General features: G+C 39.6%; 1 protein-coding gene across 1 annotated transcript; it reads right to left on the minus strand.

The window, feature by feature from the left end:
- Window positions 1–779: 779 nt before the first annotated feature.
- EIF1AX (eukaryotic translation initiation factor 1A X-linked) lies at window positions 780–21,925 on the minus strand. Its single transcript, XM_065900698.1, has 7 exons — window positions 21,692–21,925; window positions 10,627–10,710; window positions 8,421–8,524; window positions 7,286–7,336; window positions 5,072–5,153; window positions 3,840–3,931; window positions 780–883 (listed from the first exon to the last, which is right to left on the minus strand). The coding sequence occupies exons 1-7, from the start codon at window positions 21,705–21,707 to the stop codon at window positions 878–880; spliced, it is 435 nt and encodes a 144-aa protein (XP_065756770.1). The 5' UTR covers window positions 21,708–21,925; the 3' UTR covers window positions 780–877.
- Between the last annotated feature and the right edge of the window lie 587 nt (window positions 21,926–22,512).

Consider the following 22,512-nt stretch of genomic DNA (forward strand, 5'->3'; position numbering starts at 1 on the left):
TGATTTCTGCAACTATCAACTTTACAAATTCAAAACTGCTACTCAGGTTCTAAAAACCACCTTTTTTGTTGATGTTTATAGTGGCAAAATAAGATCATGAAAAGAATGTATACAATATCAAAATCAGTATAAAAATAGCCACATGCTACTTAAATATGAAAAACAGACCAATCATTTTTGACTTTAAATGCAGATTTCTGCCTCCATTAAACTGTACCAAAATCTCAAGGGATAATTCATCTAAGTAAGTGGAATATACAAAAATTCATTGTACAGTAAACAGGCTAGTCAAAACTAGGGCTTAATTATGATTCATAATGCGTGTACGGGGCTTCCCTGGTGGCGCAGTGGTTGAGAGTCCGCCTACCGATGCAGGGGACACGGGTTCGTGCCCCGGTCCGGGAAGATCCCACATGCCGCGGAGCGGCTAGGCCCGTGAGCCGTGGCCGCTGAGCCTGCGCTCCGCAACGGGAGAGGCTCACAGCAGTGAGAGGCCCACGTACCGCAAAAAAAAAAAAAAAAAAAAAAAGAAGTACATAATGCGTGTACGGCAAATGGTTTTACTCAAAACATCCATTTACTTACTGGAAGTGGTCAAAGTGGGAAAGGCAGTTAACACACTTTTTTTCTCTTTTAGAAGAGCAGATGTGGTCTTTTACCCATAAGCTCCGTCGCATCAAAAGAACAAAGTGGGTTTAACATTTAAGAGAATTCAGCATTACTAGTTTTTAAAGAAATACCTTAGAAACAAATCAGTCTGCTTTAACAAACTGCACTCATGCTAATGAAATTTTAATCTTCTTTAACGGGTCACAGCCCAAATCCAAATTGTTGAATAATCCTCAAAGAAAGTGGAATGTGAAAGGTTGAGTTCGACTTAGATCTGGAAGGAAAAAGAACATCAGATCAACCAAAAGAAGAATTTTTATATTCCAAGAGTCTACCACATGTAAGGGACACATGCACCCCCTTAGGCTATCTGGGAAACAAATCCAGTTTGAAGAGGAAATTCTGAACACTAGGTTTTTCTCAATTCTGGTCTGCTGTCATTGAATCTTTACAGCAGCCTTCAGAATGCTATACGTTATGCAGAATATTCTCAATAAAGTTTACTATTTTACTATCTCCTTCCTTTTGTGCTACTGATTAGAAATTTATTTTGGGGGTAGGAACAGACACAGGGAGTGTTACTTCCTTGAGAAACGGAAAAGTGAGATACCAAATTCTCCTCCCAGTCAACCTGGTTATAGGAGTGAAGGCTAGAACACATAGAAACCATTTGGAGAAACACCTTAGGGAAGAAGTCGGGTTCTCAGGTGACAGACAAAGCGACCCTTACGAAATGTCCAAGATAACTCAAATTCCTTTAATAACTACTACCTTTACTATCCCTTACTGCCAGCCTCAGTTCTGAAGAAGCATTGGCACAAACTGAGAAATACTTTCCCTAGAAAAGCTTAAAAGCTTAATCTAGATCCTCACCCTATCACCTCTGTGTATGTGGCTTCATATTGAGGTATGTACTCTGACTAGGTTCTTTATTTCCTAAAAAAGGTCTTCTACCCCAGCTAAGCTGTCAAAATGTTGGGATCGCTCCTTAACCTATAACACAGTAGTAGCTCCATGTCAGGTTCTTGTCACAGAGAATCATCGATAAATCTACTGTCCAAGTGTCATTCACAGCTTGGTCACAAGAATCCTCTGGCTCAGGGGTTTCCAAAGGGAGATAACATAAAAAATAGAAGGATATTGTTCATAAGAACCTAGGGGCAGGACAGGAATAAAGACGCAGATGTAGAGAACGGACTTGAGGACACGGGGAGCGGGAAGGGTAAGCTGGGATGAAGTGAGAGAGTGGTATGCACATATATACACTACCAAATGTAAAATCGATAGCTAGTAGGAAGCAGCCACATAGCACAGGGAGATCAAGATCAGCTCGGTGCTTTGTGACCACCTAGAGGGGTGGGATAGGGAGGGTGGGAGGGAGGAGATATGGGGATGTATGTATATGTATAGCTGATTCACTTTGTTATACAGAAGAAACACACCACTGTAAAGCAATTATATTCCAATAAAGATGTTAAAAAAATAGAATGATGGATTTATTTCTTATCCCTTTTCATTTTTCTATTTTAGGGTATGCTCTGAAATACAGTACTGTATGTTTAAAAATTCATAAATGCAAATACACACTGGAGATACGTACTCAAATTTTCTTTAATTCATCATGTATTCTAAAATGGTTTGGAGATGCATCAAAATGTAAGATGGACTGAAGGATGAATAAAGGTATAGGCAGGTATGTGATAAACCAAGTACAGAGATGTTAATTGTAGAATCTCGGTGGTAGGTATCACTTAATTCAGACTTCCCCGAGACCAGCCTTTGTTTTTGTTCGGTTGGGTTTTTTGTTTTTTGGGGGTTTTTTGGCCGCGCCGTGTGGCTTGTGGGATCTTAGTTCCCTGACCAGGGGTCGAACCCAGGCCCTTGGCAGTAAAAACACAGAGTCCTAACCACTGGACCGCCAGGTAATTCCCAGCCTTTGTATTTCTGAAAAGCTCCGGGGTAATTCTGTTGCACAAACAATCCCGGCCAGGAGCAACTACTCTAGGTATACTAAAATTTCACCTTTGAATAAAATCAAACATTACTACTCTTATTTTTAGATTTATATACACAGGTGTTCCTGAACTACATTTTTATTTAAAAGGGTTTAAAGAGCCCAACCCAGATTTAAGAGTAACTTATAATACCACCCCAGTTATTAAATAGATTTATATTGCCAGAAACTAAGTTTGAATTTCACTGAAATATTTTAACAGCAGAAGGGCAATGAGGCACTTATTCTTGTGAGCATTACTGCTTTACAGTGAGAAAAAACAACGCATTTTCCTCAAAATTAACACACCAACTCCAAACCAAGAGTTTGCCAATAGTGCATATCCAACAGATAAAATAACTGGCAAAAGGCCTCAATTTTAAGAGGGCGCTTTATTTTTTTGGTGGCTGCGCAGAACAGCTTGTGGGATCTTATTTCCCTGACCAGGAATTGAACCCAGGCCACCACAGTAAAAGCGCCGAGTTCTAACCACTGGACTGTCAGGGAATTCCCTTTAACAGGGCTTTTAATGTTATGCTGTAATTCCAACACTTCATATGAAACTGGTTCAAACAAGATTATTCTTCTAACACACTAGTGTTTCAATTAAGAGAAGGCATGTTTGTATAACACAGGGAATATAGCCAATTATAGTAACTATAAATAGAGTATAACCTTTAAAAATTGTGAATCACTGTGAACTTCCGTGGTGGTCCGGTGGTAAAATTCCATGCTCCAAATGCAGGGGGCCCGGGTTCGACCCCTGGTCGGGGAACTAGATCCCAGATGCATGCCACAACTAAGAAGTCCGCATGCCACAACTAAAAAAAAAAAAATCCCACATGCTGCAACTAAAGATCCCGTGGGCCACAACTAAGACCTGGCACAGCCCAAATAAAATAAATAAATAAATATTAAAAAAAAAATTGTGAATCACCTTACAGTACACTTGTAACTTATATAATATTGTACAACTATATCTCAATAAAAAAGGCCTGTTTCTTTGATAAAATCTTGTATTTCTCATAACTGTCTGCTAAATTTCTTAATAGCTATCTCTCTAGACACCCTTAACTTAAACAAGTTGAGATTCCAACGCCTAGCATTCATATTGCCAAAGCAAATATTGACCTTTTTAGGAAGAAATACTGAAAAAGATGATAAAATTCTCAAAGCATGAACAGTTTGACTAGCACAAACAAAAGTTGAAAAACTCAACGTGAAAAATGCTACTTACATCATCAATGTCTTCATCATCATCTCCAATGTCATCAAACTGGATTTCATCATCATCTCCAGGACCAAATGTATCAGTTTCATTGATTTTAGCTAAAGAAACAATAACAAATATACTCATATAATATAACCAAGATGTTAGTAAAATGAATAAATTGCCCACTAAAAGAAGTGGTTGGATATCAAATGTTGAAGTATAAAAGGAGACTCTTACAAGTCAAACTTTTAAGTTTCATTACCAAAAAGATCCTCTTAACTTCTACCTAACAACCCTAGTATATAGAACAGTATTTTACACAACAAAATCTCTAAGTCAAAATGCAAACAAGTTTCTTTTGCTCACAAAGGTATTTTTAGTGAGGCAGGCTCTAATTACACAAATTCTAAAGCTATTACAACTTCCAGCTACACTTCAAAAAACGTCTGAGCACACGCTAACAAGCCACAAATCATCAGATAAACTCATCAATCAGAAAAATTTGGTCAAATCATGCTTATCCCTAAATAACAAAAATGAACCAGGAAGTGCTAGTCCTATTCCCAGATATATTAGCATTTCCTAGATTGGAAATGCCAAGTAAATAATTTCAGCAGGGTTTTCATGCTCAAGTAAAATTATAGTTTTCTTGATAATATGCAACAGAACCAAAAAATAACTTCCAAACAAAAAATGCAGGCTTACACAATAGTATGTAAAGTCACTTCCCCTTTGATGAGGTCATGAGAAACTTATTTTTATTTAAGTTTTATGCGTTAAGAACGCATAACTTTTGTACTGCGGGGGAGAAACAAAAAACGTTGATTTAACAAAATCCTATGGATACTATGACACTAGGATAAGATGAACTGAAAACTGACTTTTTAATAAAAATCGACAACAGTACCTAATTGCTATCCTTGCTTCACATTTAAAGATGACAGTCTCTTTAGAAAGGAACTTTCAAATAAATACTATAATAAATTTATTCCGTTGACTGGCATTACGCAGAAGTTTAGGGCTTATAAAGGATAATTCCTCACCAAAAGTATATTTATTAGGAACAGAATCCCAGTTACTTTTTTCTTAAGGTGTCTAGTATTATGAAGTACAGGCAGGCATACATACTTGGAATGAATCACGTAAACTCAAAACTAAACATGCAAAATCCACAAAATTCTACCAAAATTCCTTCATCTAAATACCACCAGGTAATAACACTATGTAACAGGTTAATGTAATATCTCAGACATTACCATGTTCTGGAAGTTCGCCATATGCCTTCAGACTTCTAGCCTCATCTGCATTGTATTTTAAAATTACATCAGCTTTATTATCCTTAAAAAAGAGACAAATAAGATTTACAAATGATTATGCCAAAATATTATCCATTATTCCATAAATTAGTTTCAAACTGGATAGAAAATTAAATTTCACTGTTGTGTTATAAACTCTTGTCCTTTTTCTAAAAATTTAAAGTTTTCTCCTACCCTCTGAAAAACATCCTTGGGTTTAACCCAGTAGAAAGAAGCTTGCATGCGTAAATGAATAATGATCAACAAGCTTAGGGAAGACAGTTATAGATTTCACTTCAATAAGAGCAGAACTGTACAGACCCAATCTTTTGGATTATTTATAGTTACCCTTTGATTAGAAGTCTTTTGAAGTACAAAAATTCCCTGGGACCATAATTTACAGGTGATTAAATACTCTAATTCAAAAATTGAGACCGGTATAACGACCCAAGGAAATTATTATACCTTTCCACGTATCAGTGGTTCTTAGGGTACAAATCCATCAGAATCTCCTATGGAGCTTTTATACCTCCTAAAGACAGATAAATTAGGAGATGTGGAGTGAAGTCCATGAGTGTGTATTGGTAAAACATATGGGTATTTCTGATGCAAGTGTCCCACTGAAAACTAATACTTCAGAATGTTCACACTTCCCCATCTGAAAGGAATCTGACTCAGTTAAGGAAGAAAAAAAGGGTTGAAGCTGATTGTTTCAACTTCAAAAATTCTCAAAGGCAACGTAAGTGATCACAATGATCCAAGAATGGTGTGATTCACACCAGCACTTCTTAAAACGGTAAGTGTACAGAAGCCCAAGGGGATTCTGGTTAAAACGCACATTCTGATTTAGGAGGCCTGGGGTGAGGTCCAAGAATCTGCATTTCTAACAAGTTGCCAAAAGCTAGTGATGCTACTGGTCCCTGTACCACCCTTTAAGTGGCAGGGACATAAAAGAAGGATCATGGGAGATTAAGAATTGGAAAACTTAATGTGGCTGTCATTTTATAGTATGAATGTTACACCTTTCAGAACCTTGATTTCCTTATCTGTCAAACAGGGAACTAACTAATTGTTCCTACTTCTGGGGTTATCTTTAGGATCAAAAGAAGAAAATGGACATTAAAATGGTACGAGTTTAAATTAAAGCAGGCTATCTCAACCTCAGCACAGTTGATATTTTGGACCACATAATTCATTGCTGTAGGGACTGTCCTGTGCATTGTAGGATGTTTAGCATCACCCCCGGTCTCTATCAACTAGATGACCAGCACTGATCCCTACCCCCAGGTGTGAAAACCTGAAATGTCTCCAGACACTGCCAAATGTACTCTGGAGGAAAATAATCACCCACGGTTGAGAACCACTGATTTAAGGTAAAGATTTTAATTCTTTATTCTAGAACATATATTTAAAAAAATCAAAGTACGATCAAAGTTATAAAAATAGAAACACGATCACTCAAAATGTAAATACATGGTGATGAGTTCCAATAGGTGGAAACCAAATGGATTTCATAGCCCTAGCATGAGTAGAGTCTCCAGGTTGACATCATGAAGGACAACTACCATTTTCTTCCTAAGTGCTCATCTAAATTTAGAGCACATACTTTTATCATGGTTTGTACTGCAATTACTTGTGTGCCTGTCTTACCCTCTCCACTACCAGGCCATAAGCATTTTGTGAGATGACAGCTTGACTCATTCAGTTGTATCCCCTAGAGCAATGGTTTCCAGATTTTGAGTTCAAGACGTATAAGTTAAAAAAAAAAATTTTTTTTAAAAAATGGAGTCAGACAGTCCAACATAAAATTATTTTTATCTTGCCAAGTAAGAACACCAACAAAACCACCACAATATAGTATCCTCCATTCCAAAAAAGGGAACTTTTTAAATATCAAAAAGGGAAAAAGGACTATTTAGCTTCATGAAAAATTCACACTGTCTGTGATTCTTCTATAGTGAAAATGCAGACTCCACAGACTGGCATTTGGGAACCATGATCCCTGGGGTACCTAGCACAATGCCTAAGACAGAACTGGCCCTTAAGAAATGTCTGTTGACACAACGGTGAATAGCATACTGGCCTGGAACTGGTCAAATATGGTTATGACTTATGTTCTAAACATTAATTGCTCATAAAATTCAAGCAAGTAAACAATGAAAATTTTATTTTTACCTGGTAATCCCGTAGACCAACCAATATAATGTCTGAGGTATTTATCCAGACCTATAAAAGTCACAGGAGGTTACATTTAAAATAAAAATAATCAATCAAGAGCAAGGTAGAGTCAGTCTTCCCATAAAATACACATACTATTCACCCAACTGTGGGTAAAGTACCTGTATTTAGAATTAGGAAAAAAAACTACAGTAAGCAGCTGAGCCACTTTCAAATTTTCTATAATTTTGGATATTAGAAAAGTAACAATCTTATTTAACTACTTGACAGTTTAATAATTCCAGAGGACCAATGATTAGTTTAGAAATTAAGGGATTCTTAATACTGAACCCCTCTAAGTGGTCAGTTATCCATTACAACATATGAGAATAGTAAATTAGGAATGTGGTTTTATCTCCCTCCCTCCCTCCCACACACCCAAATACGCACAGGAAACAGAACTCCTTTAGTTTGGTAACATGAGCATTAACAAGACAAATTTTTTAAAAATCATAAAGACAGGGATGGAGTGACTTTTAACCAACCTGATCAATAAATCTGCCTGAACACCTACCCTGATGAGAAATTAATCACTACTTTCCAAGGCAGCCCACTCATGATCTCAGTTCAGGAAATTTAACATTAATACAACACTTATTTACTGTAATTCATATTCAAATTTTCTTAACACCTCCTTACAGCTATTTCCCCCACCCTCAAACCGGAACCCAAACAAGGGCCACCTACTGCATTTAACCATTGCATCTCTTTAATCTCCTTTACATTGAAATAGCCCACCCTGCTGTTTTTTTCCCATTCATGACATTAACATTATATATACTAGCAGTCAGGCCATTCGTTTTGCAGTGTGTCCCTCAATTTGGACTTGTTAATTGTTTCCTCATGATTTGATTCAGGTTAATCATTTTGGGGCAGGAATACAACATAGGTGATATAAATGAGTCGTCAGACAGATACCTGTATAAAATTACCATCAAAGATCTTGCTGTTTTGACTTAGAGGTAAATCACTGTTCTACTGAAATCTTTTGGGAACTTACAAAAATGAGGTCCTTGGCCCATAAAAACCTTAGAGCCATTTTTTCCCCTTAACCATAATTTTATATTAAAGTAAAACAAGTCTCCACACTTACCTTTTTTCTCAGTTTCCCTCTGATGTGACATAACCTCTTTACACCATCAAAACACATCGCTTCTAATCGTCCATTTCCCAACATTTTGATTACTTGAGCATACTCTGGAGGAGGGAAAAGTAAAGGGTATAGGATATTGCTGAATTTTTGATAAAAGCAACTTAAAAGTCCACATACAACTGATTAGAACATACAGGTGTGTTGGTTAGGAATAAGTATATGCAGTAAAATAAGTACAAGGGAGTGATAAACACCAAGCTAGTTAACGGCAGAGCCAGAACCAACACTGTGTAATGCCATTTCTATGACAAGCTGTCCCTGCTATCAGAAATATTTTAATTATCTACTCATTTTGAGTTAAGTGGACTGTCCACTGTCTTCATGACCGTATGCTCTACTTCTGGAGATCAAGGTGGCCTGGCCCAAAATGTACACTAAAATGTATCTCATCAATCTCTCACTTTGGATCCTCGCCCAACTTTCGTCTCCTTTCCCTCAGAGGGTTAGTCTTTAGAGGCTAACTGCAACACAATTTTTGGTACACCGGCAAATAAAAATCAGCTTATATGTTATTAATGTCTTTGTTAAATTAGAATATCTTAGTGATTATTCTGAAGTTTTCGTAAAGCTGGAAAGATGCTCCCAGACAAAATGCCAAACTTTTAATCAAAAATCTTTCCAAAAGGGTACCCAGGAAGCCACCCTACTTCACTGCCACTTGAAAAACTGAGATTATGAGCAGTGGATTGCACACGGGCCGTCTCTTCTGTCATTAAATGACAGAAGACCGGGGGGGGGGGGGGGGTCACTTCAGAACCTTTAGTTTACTCAAGTTGTATGCAAGGCTGATCCCCAAAGAGGACATCCACCAATTTGTAAATACACTGAAACAAAACTTTCAAAGGCTCGACTGTGGTGTTGACAAGTGGAAGTGAGTTACTCAGACTACAGTGAACCTAGCACCCACCTAGGGCCTCAACAAGGTTGGTCGATTTAAAGGCAGGCTCTCTTCCAAAGTGGGGGGAAAACATGAAAAAGAAAAAGTAATGGCAGTCAAAATAAACTCAACTGCTAAAGGAGGGCAAGAATCAAGGGTAAGAAATAAAAGGGTCTTTTAGCCAAATAACATGTTTCATCTTTAGTGGCTTATATATTCATGGCATGAACAAATCTACCAAGTTCTATAAAAAGATAAGTAGAAAAAGTTCTTTGTTAAAAACTGCTGAAAATTACTGGGATAACTAGAAAAATTTCAATCTGGACTATATATTAGATAAATAATATATTCACGAGTGTGATAATCCTACTGCAGTTACGTGAGAGAATATACTCGTTCTTAGGAGAAACACGATAAAGTAAGTAGTAAGGGAAAAGTATCATGATGTCTTCAACTAACTTCCAAATGGTTCAGGAAAAACACACACACGCACACAAAGATGAAGGGGTTAAAGGAATTCATGGTACTTAGAGTGCAACTTTTCTGAAAGTTTGAAATTACTCAAAATAAAAACATGGGAAATGGGGATATATGTATACGTATAGCTGATTCACTTTGTTATACGGCAGAAACTAACACACCATTGTAAAGCAATTATACTCCAATAAAGATGTTAACCACCCCCCCACCGGAAAAAACCCCCAAAAACATAACTCTCAAAAACCAAAACCAAACAAAACATGGGAAACTACTGTTAAGTATCTGGCACTTAACAAAAATCTTAATCAGTTTGAAAAGGTCAACTGTTCAGTTTCATTTTATTATGTTATGAAATTACATGTAATTTACATGCCTCAGATGCATTCCTCAAATACCCATGGTCTACTGAACATACTATGTAGCACCATTCGCTATCAAAAAAAGTCTACTAAGTCATGGAATCGTCAACCATAGCTTTTGAGGCTTAATTCCCTCTGAACTGCTCAATTCATTCTTAGTTGTAACATGAGTGTTCACATAAAACAGTGAAACATACACATTTACAGAAACGCCATCAATCCTCAGCGCATGCTGAGTATACCAAGAAATAACTACCAGGAGAAAGGCTCTGGAGAAGTGTGGGGGATGAGAAATGGAGAAGAGCAAAAGGGGACATGCGGTTTTTTGCTCAGGATTATGAACAGTATCTCTTTTATGTTGAGAAATTGAAAACCTTACTTAAGAAAGCAAACTATTACTGAAAGAAACCTAACTTATGAAAATGCTTACCTTGCCCATCTTCTTTGAACACCAGCTCTCTCTTTTCAGATTCATTCTCATTCTTACCTCTGCGTCTATTTTTACCTCCTTTACCTAATAGTTTTAAAGAAAAAGACATTAATTATCTGCAAAACAGAAAAAGAAACCAAACTAGGGCTTACAGAATGTTCTTTAAAAGCCACTTAAATTATAAGAAGTACAATCTACTATGTGTAATATAAATAAGCTACACGAATATATTATACAGCACAGGGAATATCGTATTTTACAATAACTTTAAACAGAGTCTAATCTACAAAAATACTGAATCACTATGATGTACATCTGAAACTAATATAATGTTGTAAACCATACTTCAAACAAACAACAAAAACCTGAAAAAAAATGAAAAATTAAAAAATTCACCTAATTTGGTCATGTATCTCCAATCATATTAAACATATACATGTCGTCACTTCCCTACCCTTCCTGGAAATCCCTTTTGGGATACTGCTGACATAAAATACAAACAAACCAAAAGGAGATATCATAAACATAACGACTACTTGGTTGAATACACTGCTCAGTGAACTCCTCCTACAGTGGCCCACAGGACCAAGGAGGGATATATAACGGATCATGATAAATTTTATAAAATGGGGTCTCTCTTGTACCTGCTCCCCCAAATGAAAGGTCTGTGTGCAAAAAGAAGATAATTGGGCCGGGGTGGGGGGTGGGTAAAGTTTTATCAACTGGAAAGGGACACTGATTTTGTGGCAGTAGAGGGAGAGCAACAAGTCTGGCAACCCTGAGAGTTTACATTTTGTCCTATAGCTGTAGGATACATCAAGCAAGTTAAAAAGCAAGGCACTTAGAAACAAATGACAATGGAGACACGATGACCCAAAACCTATGGGATGCAGCAAAAGCAGTTCTAAGAGGGAAGTTTATAGCAATACAATCCTACCTTAAGAAACAAGAAACATCTCAAATAAACAACCTAACCTTGCACCTAAAGCAATTAGAGAAAGAGGAAGAAAAAAATCCGAAAATTAGCAGAAGGAAAAAAATCATAAAGATCAGATCAGAAATAAATGAAAAAGAAATGAAGGAAATGAGAGCAAATATCAATAAAACTAAAAGCTGATTCTTGGAGAAGATAAACGAAATTGATAAACCATTAGCCACTTTCCACTAAGATCAGGAGCAAGAAAAAAAGGGAGAAGACTCAAATCAATAGAATCAGAAATGAAAAAGGAGAAGTAACAACTGACACTGCAGAAATATAAAAGATCATGAGAGATTACTACAAGCAACTCTATGCCAATAAAATGGACAACCTGGAAGAAATGGACAAATTCTTAGGAATACACAACCTGTCAAGACTGAATCAGGAAGAAACAGAAAATATGAACAGACCAATCACAAGCACTGAAATTGAAACTGTGATTTAAAATCTTCCAACAAACAGAAACCCAGGACCAGATGGCTTCACAGGCGAATTCTATCAAACATTTAGAGAAGAGCTACCACCTATCCTTCTCAAACTCTTCCAAAATACAGCAGAGGAAGGAACACTCCCAACTCATTCTACGAGGCCACCAGAACCCTGATACCAAAACCAGACAAAGATGTCACAAAGAAAGAAAACTACAGGCCAATATCACTGATGAACATAGATGCAAAAATCCTCAACAAAACACTAGCAAACAGAATCCAAGAGCACATTAAAAGGATCATACAACATGATCCAGTGGGGTTTATCCCAGGAATGCAAGGATTCTTCAATATATGCAAATCAATCAACATGATACACCATATTAACAAACTGAAGGAGAAAACCCATATGATCATCTCAATAGATGCAGAGAAAGCTTTCGACAAAATTCAACACCCACTTATGATAAAAACCCTGCAGAAAGTAGGCACAGAGGGAACTTTGCTCAACATAATAAAGGCCATAAATGACAAACCCACAGCCAACACTGTCCTTAATGGTGAAAAACTGAAAGCATTTCCACTAAGATCAGGAGCAAGACAAGGTTGCCCAGTCTCACCACTCTTATTCAACATAGTTTTGGAAGTTTTAGCCACAGCAATCAGAGAAGAAAAGGAAATAAAAGGAATCCAAATCAGAAAAGAAGAAGTAAAGCTGTCACTGTTTGCAGATGACAGGATACTATACATAGAGAATCCTAAAGATGCCACCAGAAAACTACTAGAGCTAATCAATGAATTTGGTAAAGTAGCAGGATACAAAATTAATGCACAGAAATCTCTTGCATTCCTATACAATAACGATGAAAAATCTGAAAGTGAAATCAAGAAAACACTCCCATTTACCATTGCAACAAAAAGAATAAAATAGGAATAAACCTACCTAAGGAGACAACAGACCTGTATGCAGAAAATTATAAGACACTGATGAAAGAAATTAAAGATGATACAAATAGATGGAGAGATATACCATGTTCTTGGACTGGAAGAATCAACATTGTGAAAATGACGCTACTACCCAAAGCAATCTACAGATTCAATGCAATCCCTATCAAACTACCATTGGCATTTTTCACAGAACTAGAACAAAGAATTTCACAATTTGTATGGGAACACAAAAGACCTCGAATAGCCAAAGCAATCTTGAAATCTGGAGAAAGAAAAACGGAGCTGGAGGAATCAGGCTCCCTGACTTCAGACTATACTACAAAGTTACAGTAATCAAGACAGTATGGTACTGGCAGAAAAACAGAAAGATAGATCAGTGGAACAGGATAGAAAGCCCAGAGATAAACCCACGCATGTACGGTCACCTTATCTTTGATAAAGGAGGCAAGAATATACAGTGGAGAAAAGACAGCCTCTTCAATAAGTGGTGCTGGGAAAACTGGACAGTTACATGTAAAAGTATGAAATTAGAACACTCCCTAACACCATACACAAAAAGAAACTCAAAATGGATTAAAGACCTAAATGTAAGGCCAGACACTATCAAACTCTTAGAGGAAAACATAGGCAGAACACTCTATGACATAAATCACAGCAAGATCCTTTTTGACCCACCTTCTAGAGAAATGGAAATAAAAACAAAAATAAACACATGGGACCTAATGAAACTTCAAAGCTTTTGCACAGCAAAGGAAACCATAAACAAGACCAAAAGACAGCCCTCAGAGTGGGAGAAAATATTTGCAACTGAAGCAACTGACAAAGGATTAATCTCCAAAATTTACAAGCAGCTCATTGCAGGTCAATAACAAAAAAACAAACAACCAAATCCAAAAATGGGCAGAAGACCTAAACAGACATTTCTGCAAAGAAGATATACAGATTGCCAACAAACACATGAAAGGATGCTCAACATCACTAATCGTTAGAGAAATGCAAATCAAAACTACAATGAGATATCATCTCACACCTGTCAGAATGGCCGTCATGAAAAAATCTAGAAACAATAAATGCTGGAGAGGGTGTGAAGAAAAGGGAACACTCTTGCACTGCTGGTGGGAATGTGAATTGGTACAGCCACTATGGAGAACAGTATGGAGGTTCCTTAAAAAACTAGAAATAGAACTACCATACAACCCAGCAATCCCACTACTGGGCATATACCCCGAGAAATCCATAATTCAAAGAGTCATGTACCAAAATGTCCATTGCAGCTCTATTTACAATAGCCAGGAGACGGAAGCAACCTAAGTGTTCATCATCGGATGAACAGATAAAGGTGTGGCACATATATACAACGGAATATCACTCAGCCATAAAAAGGAATGAAACTGAGTTATTTGTAGTGAGGTGGATGGACCCAGAGACTGTCATACAGAGTGAAGTAAGTCAGAAAGAGAAAAACAAATACCGTATGCTAACACATATACAAGGAGTCTAAGAAAAAAAAAAAAAGGTCATGAGGAACCTAGAGGTAAGACGGGAAAAACGACACAGACCTACTAGAGAATGGACTTGAGGATATGGGGAGGGGGACGGGTAATCTGTGACAAAGTGAGAGAGTGGCATGGACATATATACACTACCAAATGTAAAATACATAGTGGGAAGCAGCCACATAGCACAGGGAGATCAGCTAGGTGGTTTGCGACCACCTAGAGGGGTGGGATAGGGAGCATGGCAGGGAGGGAGACGCAGGAGGGAAGATATGGGAACATATGTATATGTATAACTGATTCACTTTGTTATAAAGCAGAAACTAGCACACCATTGTAAGCAATTATACTCCAATAAAGATGTTAAAAAAAAAAAAATAAGCAAGGTAGTAACTGCCTGATCTTGGAAGTAACCAAGATGTCCTTCAGTAGGTGAAAGCATAAACTGTGGTACTCGCATACAATGGAATACTATTCAGCAATAAAAGGAAATGAGCTATCAATCCCCCCCCCAAAGACATGGAGAAACCTTAAATGTATATTACTAAGGGAAGGAAGCCAATCTGTAAAGGCTGAATAGTATGATTCCAACCATATAACATTTTTGAAAAGGCGAAACTATAGAGAGAGTAAAAAGATCAGTAGTTGCCAGATGGGGAGCGGGGAAGGAAGGACAGGTGAATAGGTGAACAACAGGATTTTTAACGCAGTATGGTACTGTAATGGTGGCTACATGTCACTATATATTTGTCAAAAATCCATAAAACGTACAACACAAAGAATGAACCTTAATGTAAACTATGGACTATCTATAGTGGCTCATGTAAGATATTAATAATAGAGGAAACTGGGAGGGTGGGAGTTGGAACTCTGCAATTTCTGCTCATTTTTCTATCAACATAAAACTGCTCTAAAAGACAGTCTGGTAAAAAACAGTAAAAAGGTACACTAGGGATGCAATCAGCAAAATCTAGCTGGGGGTTGGGGGATGACGGGGACGATGACAACATGGGGACGAATCCACAAGACAATCTGTTTTCTTCAACAGATACATTATGAAGGAAAAAAACCCCACAGATGGATGAAGAACCTACCAGTTAGAAGAGACTTAAAAGATATCAACCAACGACAATGTATAGCCCATATGTGGACCCTGATCTGGTGTGGACGGTGCAAGTTTAGCTGTGAATTAATGACGTCTGAGGCCAGGAGTTGAGTACATGGAGGCTCATTATACTAGTCTACTTTTGTATATGTTCAAAATTCTTCATAATGTAAGTTTAACAACAAATAGAGCAAGCTGAAGAAGAGTATAAAGCTACCATTGTGTAAAAAAGGGATATTCATACTTGATTACATATAAAATATCTCTGGAAGGGCACATACAAGAAAGTTAATGACTGCCTGTGAGAAGAACTCATTGGCAAGAGGACACACTTAGGAAAGACATTTCATTCTACACTTTTTGAAACTTGAATCGTGAATTTTACTATTCAAAAATCTTAAATAGGGCTTCCCTGGTGGCGCAGTCGTTGCGAGTCCGCCTGCCGATGCAGGGGACACGGGTTCGTGCCCCGGTCTGGGAAGATCCCACATGCCGCGGAGCGGCTGGGCCTATGCGCGTCTGGAGCCCGTGCTCCACAACGGGAGAAGCCACAACAGTGAGAGGCCCACGTACCGCTCTTAAATAGTTCGACAAAAAATAGAGGTGTGACATGATCCTCTGGGTGGGAAAACTGGTAAGAAGGTCACTGTCCTTATTACACATAGAATGAAGCACACCTAGCCTGACCGTGAAGAGGAAGGGACAAATAAGAGGAATATTTCTGAGATGGAAACAAGATGGGAATTGTGACCATATGTGAAGGGAGGAATAAAGGATACATGGAGCTTTCACAAAACTTCTCAGGATCTCAATTCCAGCCTCTATAAAATGAGGGAGTTAGAACAGAAGATTCAAGTGCCTCTATATTCTTTCTACCATGTAGGGTTCTAGAATTCTTCTATCTACCGGTAGCCTTAAAAATCTGTACCCTCCCTCCCATTTTCCATACTTTAAATAATGACACTGCTGATCTTTTCTCAACTCTTTTTCTGACTTTTAAAGGGCCACTTGCACTATTCTTGACCTTTCATCACCCCCTACCCCTTCACTATGCCTATCCCTTTTGAGCTTCATTAAGTCCAAATTCTCAGCTTCTGCTTACCTACTTTCTAAGGAAAAATTTCTCTCACCTACCACTTCCATGCTAAGAATTTTACATCTCATCCTACTATTTCAGCTAAGCTTTGGCCTCTTATTTCTAATGTGAGGCTCAGCACATTTCCAGTGAACGGGCTACTGTCATTCAAATTTTACTCTAAACTCAAATTACTTTCTTTTACAAAGTTGGTCCTTAATAAACATCCTTATTTCTGTTAGTAGTTACCTTAAAGAATATAAGTCTTTCAACCTATAAGCGTGACAGCAATCTACCTCTCAATACTCCTCTTCAATTTCCCTATGCTTCAATCCAAGCAGACTTCTCGCTGTCCCAGTAACTCGCCCTTAACAAGCTTATGCCTATCAGATAGGCACTATTTTGTCTTTATCTCACAAGAGAGAATGAAGTGAGAGCTGGTATTTGCATCAGGCAGTATCACCCCAGTGACTATGCTCTTAACCAGTATGCAATAATGCCGCCCATTTACTTGTCACTATCACCCTATGAGATAATAAGTCATTTATGCCCAGTTTACCAGTGAGTTTACTGAAGCTCAGAGAAGCAACACACTATTAGTGAGTGGGGGTGACCAGATCCAACCTAATCCTTTTTTGTTCCTGGCCCCCACATTAGGGTATCTCTCCACAGCGTTTTGTTCCCATTCTAGAACCTAAACCACATTGGCAGCCATTCCAAAAGACAGAAGAAAGGTGTTAAGTGGTAGCGACACTAAGCGACTCACGGGAGGAGCCTGGAAGCAGCAAAAACAGGTTCACAGCCCAAACAGAAAAAAGAACGTGTACCTGGCCACTGCAAAGACAGACTCTTAACTTCTTGAGTCATGTGCACTTACTCGGTCCCAGGGGCAGTCTCACAATGCTCTGTGCTATGTTCGGCAGGCCTCTACAATGTCCTGACCCACCCAGAGTCCTCAGAGCTCATTTCCTAGAAAGAGAAAAAGTATCCTCTGCTTCAAGCCACCAACCATGCCAAATCTTCAAAGCAGAGTGGGCATCAGTGCAAGTACCACACCTACTTTGTTTACTGAGTCACATATTTAGTTGGAAAATTCTTTGAATCAATCACTCAAGAGTAGCCCATACATTCCTAAAGGACTGGTGATTTTAAAACTAAAAGTAGTAACTTCTTTGAAGTGTGGGAGGGAGCACCTTACCCCAACTGCTCTTCATTAGTGGGCCCAAGGCTACCTTTTTTCCCTGAGGTAATAAACTGACAGAGTCTAGAGGATTCTGGAGGAAATAAGCTGGTAAGAATCAATCCAAATCAAGTCATTCAACACACAGTTAGTGGCAACACACAGTGACAATACATGTGTAAACATCACAAAGATTATGTTCACAGGCTCTGGCTTTTCCAGTGAATAAAAACAGAAAAATAATCATGAATTTATTTCACATTAGTAAACCGCATCTCGTAAAACTCGGGAGTCTTGAAAAGTACTGTTCCTCTAAGATAACAAGTAAAGATAACAGATGGGTTTTACAACTATAGGAATGCTTAAACACCAAATTCAGAATGGTGGCTACCTCCTGGAAGAGATGAAGAGAGGGAGCGGAAGGGGATTGGGGAGGGGAACACAGAGGGCTTTAACTGAATATGTGTTGTAATTCTCAAGTTCAGAGTAATGGGTTGATTCCCCAGGCGTTCACTGCGTTATTTATAATTTTTGTATGCCTCATGTGTTATTTATAAAAGAATGATTCATTGCTTGTCAATTTACCAGAATTAACCATACCCTGATCATCCCCTTCCCTATTTTACTGCCATGTAATGAAATGAACTTTAAAGGACGTTTGTGAACTGGATGTGTTTTAATGTAGTTCAGTCCCTTTGGAACCAAGGGAGAGCCTATTATTCACCTAAGGGTGGAGTCAACAGAAGGGAGGTGACTTAATCCAACAATTATTTACTGAGCATCTACTAAGTGTCAAGTGCTAGCAACCCAATGTGGGGTCTCACTGCAGTGGCTTCTCTTGTTGCGGAGCATGGGCTCTAGGCGCACAGGTTTCAGCAGTTGTGGCATGTGGACCCAGTAGTTGTGGCTCGCAGGCTGAGCTGCTCCGTGGCATGTGGGATCTTCCCGGACCAGGGCTCGAACCCATGTCCCCTGCATTGGCAGGCGGATTCTTAACCACTACACCACCAAGGAAGTCCGAATCGCTCGCTCACTTTAAAGTGGCTAACTTTACGTGATGTGACTTTCACCTCAATAAATTAAAAAATATAGTATACGACATTAGGTATATTATATACTTACACTCTAGACATCCTTGAGACAATAGGGGAAATTTGAAAATGGACTGGATGTTGGATGATGTTAAGAAATTACTGTTAGAAATTTAGCATTGATAACGCAACTGTAAATATGTCCCTCTGCCATTTGGGCCACTGACACCACAAAAGCCCGCCCTGAGCTGTGGGCCTCCGGGAACCCCACCCGGCCAGAAGCTGAGCACCAGTGCTGGTCCTGCAGCTTTCCTCTCGGAGCTTCCCCACCCCCACCCTTCTCCTTGGCCCGCTGCTGCCAGTTGGGCCCTGCCGCTGGGACGCTGCAGAGGGCAGGCTGGAGCAGAAAGGGGATTTGCTTCTCGGTTTTACTGGCATAAACTCAGCAGCAGTCTTCTCCTGGCTGTAACTGCTTTCAGTGGTTGCAGATGATTCCCTTTTGCTTTGCCCCAGAACCAACCTCACAGGGTCCTCAAAGACCCTGCTATCGACAGCGCCCCCTCTTTAGAGGTCTGGGCCCCTCCTCCAAGTTTTGTCAGGTTTGTTTGTTTGTTTTTCTTTAATTGGAGTATAGCTGATTTACAACACTGTGTTAGTTTCAGGTGTACAGCAAAGTGATTCGGTTATACATATATATGTATATATCTAAATTCTTTATTTCTGATTCTTTTCCATTATGGTTTATTACCATAAATTCAAAATATTGAATATAGTTCCCTGTGCTCTACAGTAAATCCCTGTTGTTGTTGTCAGTCTTAATAATAACAACCTCTCTCCTTTTTTCCCTCCAGTTCTAGGAGCCAGAGCTGTTTCTAGCAATTGCTACCTTAGGGTGGTTCCCTTTTTGCCTTTTCAGCTCTCCAATACATGGGTTAACCAACCTTTATATTATAATGATTTTTTTTTTGATGTGGACCATTTTTAAAGTCTTTATTGAATTTGTTACAATACTGCTTGTTTTATGTTTTGGTGTTTTGGCCGTGAGGCACGTGGGATCTCAGCTCCCCAACCAGGGATCGAACCCGCACGCCCTGCATTGGAAGGCGAAGTCTTAACCACTGGACCACCAGGGAAGTCCCCTATTCTTTATATTAAATTTTGTCTGTGAAAATAACTTTTATTGCTATCTTCTGACAGGACATGACTGATGCATCAACTGCAGACAGTTACTCATTATATTTGCTTTATAGCTTATTGTAGGTCTGAAATCTTTCATTCTAATATTTTCATTTTACCATTTTAATTAGCAACCAAAAAATATAAGGTAGCTAGGAATAAACCGGACAAAAGATGCACATGAAATGTAAGGAGATATTAAACAACACCTAAATAAAGGAAAGATATACTACATTCAGGCACGGGAAGACAAATAGCCCTAAAGACGCCAATCTTCTCCAAACTAGATACTACTTCTCCAATAGATACAATCTTCTCCAATAGATACTACTATTGCCCTTCAGAACTTACAGTCTAGTGAGGAAATCGGAAATCTCATCGCCAGAAATAAAGGTGAAAAATAAGATATCTATTGAATGGATCCAGTTACCATCTCAGAGGGGATAAAAGATGATGTAGGTTACAAGAAAACCATGACTTTGAAAACCCTATTTTGTCACCCCGTCTTTACCAGAATAATTAGCAGTAAAATACTTGCTACAAAAAGGAACGGCAAGTAAGAGGGCAGTGAGGTGGAGTGCCCTGAGAGAGCTGCACCAAATCTCGCACAGAACTGCAACCAAATACACCAAGGAATAAAAAGAGTAGTGACAGCTACAAAGAGGAAATGAGGTAGAATTCCTGGAGCCAGCTGTGAAGTGAAAAAGAGAACAGAGTAGGCCTGGGTCAGGGCAGGGGTCTCAAAGATGACTAATCAAAGGAAACTTGTGGGTTGTGAAATACATGCCTCTCCTGTAGGAAAATACCTTTTCCCTGTTTCGACTTCCACAATTTCCTTTGAGAAATTGTTAAGAATACTGAAGACAGAAACACCATTAAGTCTTAAAAAAAGAATTTCTTTAGGACTGTTCTGCTTTTACCTAGATTAGGCCTTCCATTCAGCAAATTCCAAATAAAATTATCCTCAAATCTGACAGTTTGTGAATGTTTGGCCTAAGAATGGTAGGAACTGAAAGGTCTTTACTCCCATCACAATATATACCGATCTGGAGCAAAAGTAGAAAACTTGGCTAAATATGGAACAGGTGTTCTGGGAAAAAGAAAGCCCCGTAAAAGGATGGGTAAGAGTAAGTCTCTAGAGAGGAACCCTAATGCATCAAGGTTTCGTCCACTACTTACAAAAGAGAGAGGGAGTAGTCTCAACAATACCCAACAACTGCCCATAAAGAATTCCATGCAGAAGTACCTGATGGCTACTTAAAACAGGTATCACCCTTTGAAAGTTAAGAACTGCCGGGAAGGCCAAAGACGCCCATTTGCGAAGCCCAGGCGGCCACGGGGGAGGTCTCCCCACAGGTCCCTATAGTGCCAGGGTCAGTCTGGCGCGAATCTGGAGCAGAAGCACACGTCCTCCCGCAGGAGGCCCTACAAAAATGGCGTCGGCTCCACCCCAATGTGACCAAACTGGAAGACAGGAGTAACTTCCCAGCTCCTCTCCCGAGCCCAGGATCGCGTCCGGATCGCCCAGCTGCGTGCAGGCAGGGCGGAGAGGCAGGTTACTGCCGCCTAGGAGATCCGGAGGCCGCGTGCACAGCCGGGGAGACCGGGCCGAGCGGAGTCGTGGTCCCGGGGTCCAGGCGGCATTACCTTTATTCTTAGGCATGGCGGTGACGACGGCCTCGCTGCGTCTCCGACTCCTATCTGGGTGGCGGCGGCGACTCCTCCGAGGGGCGACACGTGGGACAGCGTGACACGAAGCAGGCGGGGGAGAGCGGACCGCGCGCGCGCGTGAGTCTAACAACCGAGCTCTTCCGAGATCCGTTCGCACCCACGCTGGGCCGCGACAAATGGCGTCGCGGCTGCTTGCGTCGCTTTTCCCCGCCTCCCAGCGCCGTCAGGGCCCGCCCCCACTCCCGGCCCTACGGCGCAGGCGGGGCCGACTGACGCCTATTGTCAGAGCGGAGGGTGACGCGGTTCCGGAGCGTTTACCGCAGTTTGCCAAACCCCTTGGGGGACTGGGCCGTGAGCAGGCAGAAGGCGGAATCCGGGAGGGAGTGGGCGGGGCCGAGGCACCACAATAAAGGCGGGTTCTGGTAGCGCCCGCTGCTGGCTGCTTTGTGGCAGACTGGCGTCTCAAGGTTTGAGCTGCGGGCTCATTAACTCTAATCTCAACAGCTCAGTCTTAACTTGGCCCAAAGCGTAATATTTGCATGACACTTGTTATTACTTTATAAATATCTGTGTTTCCTACTTCACTGTAAACCTTATTTGGCAGAGATCACATCTCTTGGTTACTATTACCAGCATTTAGCAGAATGTCTGGCACATAGTAAGTGCTCAACACACAGGAAGGGAGGGGAGAAGACAAACTCAGTGTTAGGGGCTGCATTGTATCCTCCCAAAATTCGTATGTTGAATTCATAACCCCCAATACCTCAGGATGTGACTTTGGAGATAGGGTCTTTAAA

This window comes from Phocoena phocoena, chromosome X (genome assembly GCF_963924675.1).
Source record: "Phocoena phocoena chromosome X, mPhoPho1.1, whole genome shotgun sequence".
Lineage (NCBI taxonomy): Eukaryota > Metazoa > Chordata > Mammalia > Artiodactyla > Phocoenidae > Phocoena > Phocoena phocoena.

Bases quoted from the DNA above. Each gene is read 5' to 3' on its own strand.
- EIF1AX (XM_065900698.1), bottom strand. The intron at 8,525-10,626 runs GTAAGCATTTTC...TCCCTCCTCCAG, and splicing joins GTTCAAAGAAGATGGGCAAG to AGTATGCTCAAGTAATCAAA. The intron at 5,154-7,285 runs GTAAAAATAAAA...CTCTTTTTTAAG, and splicing joins TTGGTCTACGGGATTACCAG to GATAATAAAGCTGATGTAAT.